This window comes from Gymnoscopelus braueri (assembly GCF_963280865.1).
Source record: "Gymnoscopelus braueri genome assembly, chromosome: 4".
NCBI classification, from domain to species: Eukaryota; Metazoa; Chordata; class Actinopteri; order Myctophiformes; family Myctophidae; genus Gymnoscopelus; species Gymnoscopelus braueri.
In genome coordinates, this window is record NC_137605.1 from 12,326,295 (window position 1) to 12,338,970 (window position 12,676).

The 12,676-nt window shown below is 39.6% G+C and overlaps 1 protein-coding gene and 1 long non-coding RNA gene across 2 annotated transcripts; both read right to left on the reverse strand.

Annotated features, from left to right (window-relative positions):
• Nucleotides 1-7,678: 7,678 nt before the first annotated feature.
• On the reverse strand, nucleotides 7,679-11,516 carry LOC308083434 (uromodulin-like; the record flags this gene model as incomplete). Its single annotated transcript, XM_080425749.1, has 8 exons — nucleotides 7,679-7,819; nucleotides 7,941-8,016; nucleotides 8,116-8,275; nucleotides 8,429-8,671; nucleotides 9,072-9,220; nucleotides 10,005-10,201; nucleotides 10,683-10,781; nucleotides 11,429-11,516. The coding sequence occupies 8 exons, from the start codon at nucleotides 11,514-11,516 to the stop codon at nucleotides 7,800-7,802; spliced, it is 1,032 nt and encodes a 343-aa protein (XP_080281875.1). The 3' UTR covers nucleotides 7,679-7,799.
• A 240-nt stretch (nucleotides 11,517-11,756) lies between these two features.
• On the reverse strand, nucleotides 11,757-12,676 carry LOC308084233. The gene is made up of 3 exons (XR_013933066.1): nucleotides 12,561-12,676; nucleotides 12,309-12,459; nucleotides 11,757-11,801 (listed from the first exon to the last, which is right to left on the reverse strand). It is a non-coding gene; the product is annotated as an uncharacterized lncRNA (long non-coding RNA).

Below are 12,676 nucleotides of genomic sequence, written 5' to 3' on the forward strand. Positions count from 1 at the left end.
CACCCACTCATCACTCATTTAGCTCTTTAAATCGACTTGTTGTCGAATTGTATTTTCTTTTCTTGAGTCAGAATTGTATAGGCTTGAAAAGAATTGTATAGGCTATAGCCTACGCTACGATTTATGAAAGCCGCACTTTGGCCGCCTGAGTAGCCTATTGTTTTGTCAATGTGGTGTTATTCTTATGAAGAATAAGAAAATAAATGTGAAACATCTGTTATAAAATTGAACTGCTTCGTTTTTTCCCCATCATCACCACATTTATTGACTTATTGTAGCATACGACTGTAATAACCATGAAGTAACTTCCTTAATAATGCATGTAATTTTGTAAAATGATAGACAGTTTAGACACTGTAGTTCTAGCAGAAACAGACTGTTGGAAAGGCTGTGCAGTGCCCCCCTGTGTCTGTGCAGTGTGACTGTCAGCGGCAGCGCTGCTCGTGCTGGTGGCGGTGGCACGTGCACCGAACGGCGACGCACGTGCGGTGCGTGCGCGTTCATTCACTGGGCGCGCGAACGCACCCGATATTGTCCAATTAATGTTGAGGGGGGGCCTTTGATTTTGTGTTGTTCCAGGGCCCTGAGGGGTCTTAATGCGGCCCTGCACACACACACACACACACACACACACACACACACACACACACACACACACACACACACACAATGTACGGGGTCATAACATTACTTTCTCTACTTATTGTAATGCTCCAAGTCTAGAAAAATCATTAAACATCCTTCTGAACAGAGGAATGTAAAATATCTGGGTAAACAGGAGAAGCATCATATACATTCATAGGCTTATTACCGGTTCCTGAGAGGCAGTGATCCTCATCACCAGTACATGGTAGAATGTGGGAGCAGTCGTCACCTTGGCAAGTGTAGCACTTCTTACCGTTGGGAGAAGGGGCTGTAAGGTCTAAATGTAAAAAATGTCATATCGATGATGTGTTCAACCCTGAATCTCATGTACAACAAAGATTAATTTAAAGTGCTACCTAAACATAATGGCTTATATACTAATTACTAACTATGCTAGAAGTGTTATGCTTTTCTCAAAAAACTGCTAAATGTTTGTGGCATTCCCCTTGACTTCGGGTTCACTTTGGTTTCTCTCTACAGGTATAACAGGCAAGTATGATGGGACATTAATGTTTAATAGTCAATCAAAACGTTTTAGTTTAGCCTACACTAAAAAGTAAATTTAAACAAACGTTCCCTCACCAGCAGTTGCAGGAGCAACTTGAGTTGACACTGTAGATGGGTCAGGCTCTTGGTCAGGACCTAAGCAGACATAAGAGACAATATTAACCAGAAAACTGTTACCTTATTACTGGCATAATGTTTATCAGTATTACTATTGACACACGTGACATAACACAGTTAGTATAAAATATGAACTATTAATTTCCCCTCATCGGCAGTGGTAGGAGAAGTCACCACGCATAAGTGTAGGCTACTCACTAGGGCTGTAGTACTCGAGACCGGTCTCGGTCTCGAGACCGGTCTCGAGACCGCTTTTTGATTTACTCGGTCTTGTCTCGGTCTCACCCATAGTTTGACTCGGTCTTGACTCGGTCTCGCCCATAATTTGACTCGGTCTTGACTCGGACTCGGGACTCTACCCCCACCGAGTCCACTCGAGTCCAAGACCAAGTCACTACAATGCAATGAAATAATTTTATTATACCCATATTATGAGGAGCCCATTCACATTAACATTATAAGAGAGCTGTCTGGCGCTTATGGACAGCTTTCTTGGAGCACATCATCTTGCAGCAGTTGACAGCGCAGCAGCAGCAAAACACCAGCAGTCCTGTCCCTCTAGTTTATATTCTTTTAAAATTATATCCACGAACAGGTGTTTATTTATTTATTGTGTGTTCACTGTGTAGCCTGTGGTTGTTTTAATCAGTACTCACATATAGTACTGTGTGTACTTTTTATTATATTGCTTTTCACGATACTCAACGTTGCCATTTGAATACAAATATACTTTTGTTAATGCCATTAAGACTGAATAGGACCTTGCTAAACTGTATCTATAGTATGCGTTTTGAAACCTCATTTTCTACCCGCTCTACCCAAAGTGAGTACGGTGAAAAAAACAAACAAAAAAGAAACGTATAAATTAATATGTAATACGTAATGTCAATCAAACAACAGGCCACATGAAATGTAATGTCTTACGTTTGACCACAAGCGTGATTGTGGTTTCAGGACCCTGTGCCATCGATTCATCGTACAGCATGTGACACTTGTACGTCCCACTGTCGGAACCTTTCAGATCCCACGTGACTATGGTTCTTCTGGTGTGATCCACCAGGCTGCGTTTCTGTTACTCAGTATAAGGGTATGGGTTTTGATCTGTAGTACCCATTTACTATTATAGCCTCCTTATTAGGCTCCTCTATCTGTAAACTGATCATACAGTATACAGTGTCTTCTGTTTGTCAGATGGCAGGCAGTGAAAGGTCACATTCCCACCAACCTCTCCATGGATCTCAACCGCAGAGCCTGAGAAAGACAGACAGACTTGGGGTCAGAGGTGAAGGGATACAAAAAAAATAAGGTTTAGCATTAATCAGTGGTGTAAAATACCTAAGTACATATACTCAAGTACTGTACTCAAGTACAATTTTTTGGTATTTTTACTTTGCTGGAGTATTTCCAATTTTCAGTACTTTTACTCCACTACATCTCAGAGGCAATTATTGTACTTTTACTCCACTACATTTATTTGAAAACATTAGTTACTAGTTACTTTGCAGACATAAATTATTATATTATATATATATAAAAATATTCAAACATTTTCAAATGTCTTCAAGATGTTTTGGATTTTTTTAAATTTGTAATCACATATTTTCAAATAGCCCATATAATATAGGGTTAATCAAACAAATTTTGATGCTATATTAACTTATTTAGCTGGAGACCCCATGGAACCCTCCCCCAAGGACCACTGGGGGTCCCCAGACATCACTTTGAGAACCACTGTAGAATCAGAATCAGAATCAGAATCAGAATCAGTTTTATTGTCACATCACAGGTTTACAAGGTAAAAAAGTGGGTGAAATTCTTTTTTGTACATCGTTCCCATCGCAACGTTAGTTTCCATAGAAAGAAGAGGGGGGGGGGAGAAGAAGAGGGTGGGGGGCAAGTGGGAAGGAGATCAAAACAAGAGAGCAACAGAAGGCCAGACAAGTTATCTACATATTTACAAATTACCTGAGATAATAAAAAACTAAAAAAAAACTAAACTAAGGTGCCTGAGCATAGCAGCAATGTATTGTATACTGTGCATGTTATACTTATACTGTGCATGATAGACAATGGACGTTAAGGTGCTTAGAGGAAAAGGAGCACAATAAAAATAAATAAAAAAAAGTCAGTGCGTTATACGGGATTAAGGTGCAAAAGGTCAGTGCGTGTCCACCTAGAGTGGACTGACCCTAGTATAATCCGCAGGTAGCTCCATGAGGGAGTGCAACAAAAAGTCATTTGTACCTGGTGTAGTCCACAGGTGTGTCCGAGGGGGGGCTAAAGTCCAAGTCATTGTCCCTGGTATAATCCACAGGTGTGTTCAGGAAGAGCCAGAAAAGTCTGCGCCGCCTGTTGTCAGGCTGCTGAACAAGGCCTATGCCTCATTCAGGCTTATGCCCCATTCAGCATTCTGACAGCAGCCGGATTGAAACTACACCAGAATCTGGTGGTGGAACTCTTGATACTGCGGTAGAGCCCCTTGCCCGGTCGCGGTCGTTGTAGGGGGTTGAACAGTCTGTGACTTGGGTGGTGCTTGTCCTTGATGATGCGCTTGGCTTTGACCACGCACCGCTTTTTGTACAGTTCCTGGAGCGCTGGGAGCTCGAGTCCCATTATCCGCTCTGCCGATCGCACTACTCGTTGTAGGCTGATCTTTTCTCGGGCAGTGCAGTTCCCGTACCAGGCCGTGACACAGCCTGTTAGGATGCCTTCAACAGAACTGTTGTAGTACAGCCTGAGGATGCGATGTCCTACTCCGAGCTTCTTCACGCTGCTGAGCCTTTTTCCTCACGTGTGTGGAGTGCGTCTCCCATTTGAGGTCCTCCTCGATGTGTACTCCGAGGAACTTGAACTCGCTGACCCTTTCCACTGCAGCACCGTCGATGAGGATGGGCGCATGGTCTCTCCGCGGCCTCCTGAAGTGTAGGCCTATATAGAGGATCTAGCGGGGGCTTAAGTTGCTTTAAGTTGATTATAAAAACATCCATTTCAATTAATTCACGTCAATTTGTTTTTATGAGCTAGACTGACTGGCGATTGTGGTGAATCAATTCAGTGTTTATTTCGACAGCCAGCTGCCTCCGCGCACACACACACACACACACACACACACACACACACACACACACACACACACACACACACACACATAAGAACTATAAGGCACGACAAGTTTTTAGAATCCACTGGCTGCAAAAACCTGTGGCACAACCTGCGTTTAACAGCAGCCAACCATGTTTTGGTGGGAGCGCGCCCTTACAAGTAAAAGTCCGGAATTCAAAATTTACTTGAGTAAAAGTACAAAAGTATTGTCATCAAAATGTACTTAAAGTAAAAGTACTCATTATGCAGAATGTCTCATTTCAAGTTTTCAAATGTATATATATTTTTGAAAATAGCAGATCTACAAGCTCACAGTGTGTGTGTGTGTGTGTGTGTGTGTGTGTGTGTGTGTGTGTGTGTGTGTGTGTGTGTGTGTGTGTGTGTGTGTGTGTGTGTGTGTGTGCGTGTGTTTATTGCGAGGCGCAGCTCAGGAGGGCAGCATGGTTGCCAAAAAAAAAACACAGCACAATCGCCAGTCAGTGTATGTTCATAAAAAACTTTAAATATGATTTTAATGATTGAACATGTACGTATTGTAATGTTGTTCACTTTATAAATATAGGCTACTAATACTTATAATAACATCGCGGAGCAAGGCAGCCGGCCAATGTGGCCGGTGATATGTTTTATTTATTATATAATGTATTATTGCTGTGTTTGGGCAAGCCAGAGAATCTGGATAGAATCCTGTAGCGTGTGATGCCTTTAAAATAAAACACATACAGTAAGATTATCCGGTAGTGTGATGCTACCAGATTTCAAAATCGTTTAAGATTGAAAAATCCTGTAGCTGACTAAAGCTTTAGTTGACTAAAATCTTAATATATTAGTCAACTAAAACTAGACTAAAAATAAACATTTCAGATGACTAAAATATGACCAAAACTAAATGGAATTTGATTCAAAAGACTGACTAAAACTGAATCAAATTTTTAATTGATTTTGAAACCAGACTTCACACCAACAGTCTGTTCCTTCTGTCGTTGTGCCTCATTCAAAGTGACATGCTTATTTGAGAGCGTTGACTCATAACACTCATACCGATTTTAAAACTGCACAAATAATGTACAAAGTAAGACATAATCTGCTTCCTGGCAACATACAAAATGTGAGATGTAAAATAATATATAGTGTAGCCCTGCACACGTCCCCGCCTAGACGAGTTTTGAGCTTGTAGATCTGCTACTTTAATTTGAATTTGAAACCTGAAAAGTAACAGTTTTGGATATATGAGGTTTCCACTCGACAGAGACGATTTGTAAATTATGTCCAAATCAAATCAAACTTAGGTTACTAGTATTGGTGTAACAACCCAAGATGAAGGCAGCTATGCTGGAGGTATGGATGGGCATTACCAGAAAATGACAATAAATAGTTCACCTTGTTTGCACTAGTAGTTTATGAGCTAAAAGTATGATTTAGATAAGTATTTAGAGATGTTTTGCCACACAATGAGTGAATGAGAGTAAGTAATCGTTACTATCTGCACCTCTGTTGTTGGCTCAGAACAAAAGACAGCAGCAACAACAACAACAACAAAAACACAACTTAACTAGAAAATGTGCTCAGTACTGTTCCTGATTAATCCTGTCTTACCTATTTATATTACATATTGTCACGTGTCACTTGACCAATGTTAGCTTGGCTGATGGAAGCTCACTTCAAAAAATATAAACTAACTTCTCTCTGGCTTATCTGAAAAAATATAAAAGATTTTTTGAAGTGACACACCTATTTATAGGTTTTTATTTCGTCATGCGTCTCGCTAGCCAATCAAAAGCATTGGTGACAACATATTGTCACGTGTCACGTGAAGTTTGACCAATGTTAGCTTGGCTGAGACGGGGGGGACACACGGAAGGACAAGAACGAAAACATACTCTCCACCTCTGGCGGAGACAATAATGTAAAAGCTGGAAATAATAATACTAATCAAAGCTAAGACTAAATAAGAGATGACGTCACCCTTGGTCCACAGACACCAGTGCAAGAATTCACTCTGAAAAACTCCTAAACCAACGAGACCAGAAGGATTGTGATATTTCATTGGTTGATCAAGAAAAAGGTGAGTGGTATTTGATTGGCTAATGTTAACTAATTAGAGGTATTGTACTGTATATTATGGCCCAATCATACGATGTTCATCCTACTGAGAAGGATATTGTGTTTTATAATTGTGTGTATTGTGAATAATCCAGTGATGTGTTCTACCGTGGTGCGGTGTATACGGCGTATACAGTGCAGATTTTTTGGGGGGAAAGCGTATACAGTCTAATAACCATTTCATCCATTGAAAACGCGATAGCGTATCGCGCATGTCGTGCAGGGAATAATTATTGTATACCCTCCGAAAAAAACTAGATCACACCACTGGAATAATCTACTGGTGTGTACACAGGGAGGATTCATGTACAGTTGATGTTTAAATAGAAGTGCTTGTCAGTATCACCTTGTTTTTTGATTATTGAGTTACATTAGTTGTGACACACACTTCATGTCAAGAAGGATATGAAATGTTTTTAAATGATCAGTGTGTTTTCTTACAAAACTCAAGATTATAGGCTATTTGTAGGGCACTTTTATGAACATTGAGGCTACATACATATTATTTTTGTATGAATATACTTCATTGTTGATCATTCACATATTTATATATTTACTACATGACTCATGTTTTATTTGGGACTTGAACCTTGAAGAAGCAGACACAGATTTGCCATTTCATGCATTTTATTTAAAGGATCTACACCATGAATTTATTTTAAAAAAAATATATATATAATATATATTTAATATCATATTGTTTATGTCCCTCAAACGTTTTTCAAAAGGTTTGAGCCTAAATCAAGCCTCAGATATAGGCTACTCATTCCAACTAACTTCTCTCTGGCTTATAAAGCACTTTCACCTGCAATTTCACCACATTGTCCTGATTTGGCACGTGGCGCTATTGAGGCAGTTTGTATGATTTTTTTTTTTTAATGTTGGAACTGAAAAACAGGAGGGATTGTATCGTTTGTGACGTCACGTGCGGGGTCAAATCAGTTTGGCCTGTTTTCAGACCAATGAATTTACATAAAACCTCATATATGCTGTGAAAGCCTGAGTGCTCAAACTGGGGTATTTTTGGGGGATAGAAGAGAGGTAGGGGAGACCAAAAACAAATTCAAATTCAAATTCATGGTGTAGTCCCTTTAATGCATCAAATCACCATTTAATTGTTATCATTATAATTGATTTGCAGTATTTGTTTATTTTTTTCAGAAGAGAAATGCAAAAATTGTTAATGATTAGGTCGATTAGATTAATCATAACATAGCATATTTCTGAAACATACGCACCAAAAAGAAACTTTAATTTATGAAACCATACAATCATACGATTAGAGAATTGGAATATATTGGAGTCAGCTAAAGATGTCCGCTGGTTCACTCCAATAGCTTGTCCCCTGAAGATCCAAAGCAAAGAGAAAAAAACAAATGTAATCCACTTTAACGTTTAGTTACCACACTTCAGATCATTGTATTTCATAAAATACTGTCTTTCTTATTGTTGTTCTTGATACTCACAGGTGATTGGTCCAATGGTGATGGGTTTGAAGGGTACAGATGTGGAAACGGAGCGACGACGCCTCCCTGAGCAAACCTGTGAATGGTGAAGGAATAGCAGTAAGCATACAGTTTGCTACTGACTTAACTGTCTGGTGTGAAACAGCAGAGTGTGGAAAGAAAGTGTGAAACTTACAGGAGAACATGAGGAGGCTCTCTGGTCACACAGGTGGAGGCTGCAGTGAAGGTAGATATCTCTGTAGTCTCCATGGAACAGGAAGAGCAGGGCAGAGAAACGAGCCTGGAGGGAAGAACCGCTCTCATCCACTTTCACTTGACGATGGTTGGTAGAACATCTGGAGAAAAGAAGGGTCACGTAGGGTATTCATATTGGATATTTACCACACAAACCCTTACCCCGCTCACACCCAACTTCTACCAAACTCTCTCTTTCATTGCTTGTTTATTGTGACACAAACAATCTGCTGAGGCTGAAGAATGAAACATACTTGTTTTGAATGAGGAAGTGTCTCATGAGTTCATCAGGGTTGGAAGAGTGAGTGGCGTAGCAGTCGTCCAGAACGACCACAAACCTTGGATCTGTTTCCCCTACAGATACTCCTACATACAGGGCAGAGCCCACTGGCAGGGTGACTGGGCCTGCTGGGTAAGGCTCTGTGTAGTTGGAGTTTTGGAACAAGGACATGGAGACGTTGGTTGGTAAACCCTCACCTATCATGGCACCTTCAAGCCTGTTAAGAAAACAATTAAGGGTTCAAACAACATCTGTCTTACAGTTAAGTGTCTTGCTCAGGGACACTTTAACACATAGCCGAGGTTGGGAATTGAACCTGAGACCTTGTACTTTCTAGGCGGGCTCTCTACCCATTCAGCTATGGCAGCAACTAGAGGCCATTACAACAAATATGAACTAGTACAGAATGGACATTTAAAACATACTTTGACACTTTTGTCTTATGTTAGACAATTCTGCACATTTTGGTGTGTGTGTGTGTGTGTGTGTGTGTGTGTGTGTGTGTGTGTGTGTGTGTGTGTGTGTGTGTGTGTGTGTGTGTGTGTGTGTGTGTGTGTGTGTGTGTGTGTGTGTGTGTGTGTGTTTGCCAATAGCGACTTTGAAAATAGTTTATTTACTCAAGGTTTGGTCTGATAGCCACATCTAGGCTGCTCTCTGTGTCCAGAGGATAGACACAGGAGAATGGAAACCTCTCAGGAAGAGAGAAATCAGGAGGAGATTTGTAGATAAATACACTGTTGGAGTAGATGGCATGGGTGTTGTTGGTCTGAAAGACAGAGGTTAACTGAATGGTCAGTGAATTATCCAGCCAGCTGGAAACAAAGTACCAGTATACACATAATTAAACAGTAAATATATAAAGTCATACATAAGAAGGTACTGTAATACGCCTAGGAATCTAAAAGCCACACTAGCATTCCATAGTATTAATACCATAGGTAGCAGTTCTTGAGGTATCTTGTCATGGCAAACTACCCATTCGATATTGAAATGATGTTGTGTGAACATTTTGGACTAAGGGTGGCGCTAGAGGAAAGTCCACCAACATCAGTATGGTTTATCCTGATGTGTCTGCTTATTATATTACAAGATACTATCTTGTGTGCAATGTTAACATTTAGGCCTAAGGGTGGAACTAGAGGAAAGGTCATGGGGTCATTCACAGAGTACCAATGCTAAAGTGTGCTAGTATCTGCATTCTATCAAAAAGCCAGAAGGAGGTGACTCCTTGGCTACAAAGAGAGTTCCAGTTCTATGACATTGCTATCATTACAGCCTTGCTAATAACAAGACTAAAAACGCATTGCATGCATTGTGTTTGACTCCTGTTCATAATCTTTGACCAACCACAAAATGTGTTTGGTTTCCAAATATGTAATGTATTGTGGCCAACATCATCATGTGGAACAGCCATCTTAACTACAGTATAACTAGACACATAACAAATCGCAGGAGAAGAGGACAAGACAAGACCTTTTTTTGTGAGAAAAATATGCTTCACAGCAAACAAAGACAATCATGTAACAACAAGTTATCAGACAAATCCTCACCGTCAATATGTTCCCACAGGTGTCAGCCTGACGTTCCACTTGGTACCACACTGTTCCATCACGCTCTGTGAAAGATGAGCACTGCGGCCTCTGCGGGTCGGCCAGGTGACCAGAGGTTCCATTCAAACCAGAGGATTGCAGGCTGAATAGATGCAGGCCAATTTGGATTTGACTCTGACCACAAATGAGTTCAGGATCTGGAGGGTGATGGATTAAAGAGGAGAAACATACAGTAGGAAGGTAATGGGTCAAAGACATGAAACAAAGCAGACCTAATATATATGTATAATTCTATAATTATGTTTAGGTATTGGATTTAGATTCAAAATGTAAGGATTTGAAAATACACAAGTAACATTATTATTTTAATTATGCTAATTGTTTTTAATACACATAAACAAATATGCAATACTTTTTAAAACTAAAGTAACTAATATAATAATTCCACTACATTTTAGCTAAATGTATAATTCTAAATTATTAAATGTATGAATCTAAAAGCTATCAAATGTATACCCTACTGTGTATTACAGCTTTATTTTAAATATTTTATTCTAAGGTAAATGTGGTACAGTAAAAGTACATTTACAAGTACAGGACTTAATGCAATTAAATACAACATTTTCACTAGTCCATAGGTACACAGTGGTTCATAATGGATAATATATTCATGTTTACCTTCATTGGGAGGTGTGGTCGTTCTAGGTGTAGTAGTCGTTGTTGTAGGTGCAGTAGTAGTTCTAGGTGTTGTAGTCGTTGGTGCTGCAGTTGTTGTTACTGTAAAGTGGAAAATAACACTCAGAACTTCAACGCTAACAAACAAACCACTACAATTACAGAATGATGTGAATGACTAGAATAAAGAAAGACACTGTATAATGCCAAAAATATAACTATTTAGCAGATGTCTCTACTGTAGGCTACTGTATGTTTACGTATACACTAGACCATGAGCAGCTGTCCAAAACAGCCTTTTTCCCCCACCTCCGCAACATTCAGTGGAGGAAAGTAACAAAGTACATGTACTCAAGTACTTTACTTAAGTACAATTTGGAGGAATTTTTACTTTACTGGAGTATTTCCAGTTTTCAGTACTTTTACTTCTACTCCACTACATCTCAGAGACAAATATTGTACTTTTACTCCTCTACAATTATTTGACAACTTTAGTTACTAGTTACTTTGTAGATTTTGAGTATTATTACAAAACAAACATTAACCACTTCATCCCTATGTAAACTTTGGCTATTTGAAAATAGCCGATCTACAAGCTCACAACGCGTCACATGGTGACATGTTGTCAGTTTGTAGATCTGCTATTTTCAAAAGCCCTTTACACATTTTAGACGGGACATTCTGCACAACTAGTACTTTTACTTTTGGTACTTTAATGTAAGTACATTTTGATGCCAATACTTTTGTACTTGTACAGGCCTGGTCCAAGCAGGCGGTGCCATAGTCTTCATTAGTCAGATCCCAAAACTCTAATTTCTGCCTCCTCGCCTCATCCATCCTCCATCATGGCCATGTTACAGTGAAATTGGTGACCTGACATAATATGGGACCATCTTGTGGACTTGACATACATAACAATGCAAAATAAACCAACAACAAACACTCCAAAGCCAGACTTTTTGTGGGCTTTTGAAATATACCTATACAGATGTTGTCCTCCAAAGTTTCCTTGATTTCATCAAGAGCTCCAAAGTTGGTCACTTGAAACACGTGCTTCGATGGATCGGTAGCAATGATGTCCAACTCTGCTCTTGTATCAGCATTATTAAAAGCTCTTCCAACCTAAGGATACCAAGACACAGCATAAAGTATAGGTTATTATTGGTGTATAATTCTAGGCTCCTCTTGACAGTGATACTCTTATTGTATATTCAAAAGATATGGTAATTAATCCTCAAGGTCGAGGTTAATGTATTTTAAATATTGTACAGAAGAGTACAATTATGTTGTTGTACACATTGTAGAAGCATTAAATATAGTATTAGTAAGAAACAAGCATGCACGCGAACACACACACACACACACACACACACACACACACACACACACACACACACACACACACACACACACACACACACACACACACACACACACACACACACACACACACACACACACAGGCCACTGTGTGGCCCTCTCTGCTTCATCAACAACAGCTTCATCAGTGGACAGTACTCTCTGTTGTATTAGCTACAGGTATGTAAAAAAAAAACTACAGTATAATTAATTAATTTATGGTTTTCATTCTTTCCCTTTTCAAAATGGTGAGTGAGTCTGACAACTTACCCCAATGGCAAATCGAATAATGCCCTTCCTTGCAGCTAGGGCAGCAGCATTAGGTAAGTCGCTTTGATCCTGAGACGCTCCATCAGTAATGACTATCAGGAACTTGTTCACGTTTGGTCTTGATCCTCTATTTCCTACAAAAACATCTTGGCTGTTGGAATAAAGAGGGAAAAAAACTACTTGCAAACTCTGCAAACTCTAAAATGTTTGACATTTGTGGTATGTTGTCAAGATAAAGGCACTTAGTCTTACACAACATGTCGAATTGCTTTAGCTGTAGAAGTACCTCCACCTAGTTGACTGATACGATCAATTTGAGATTCCCAAGATCCTGAGGTGGCAAAATTATCGAAATAATAGTGGATGGT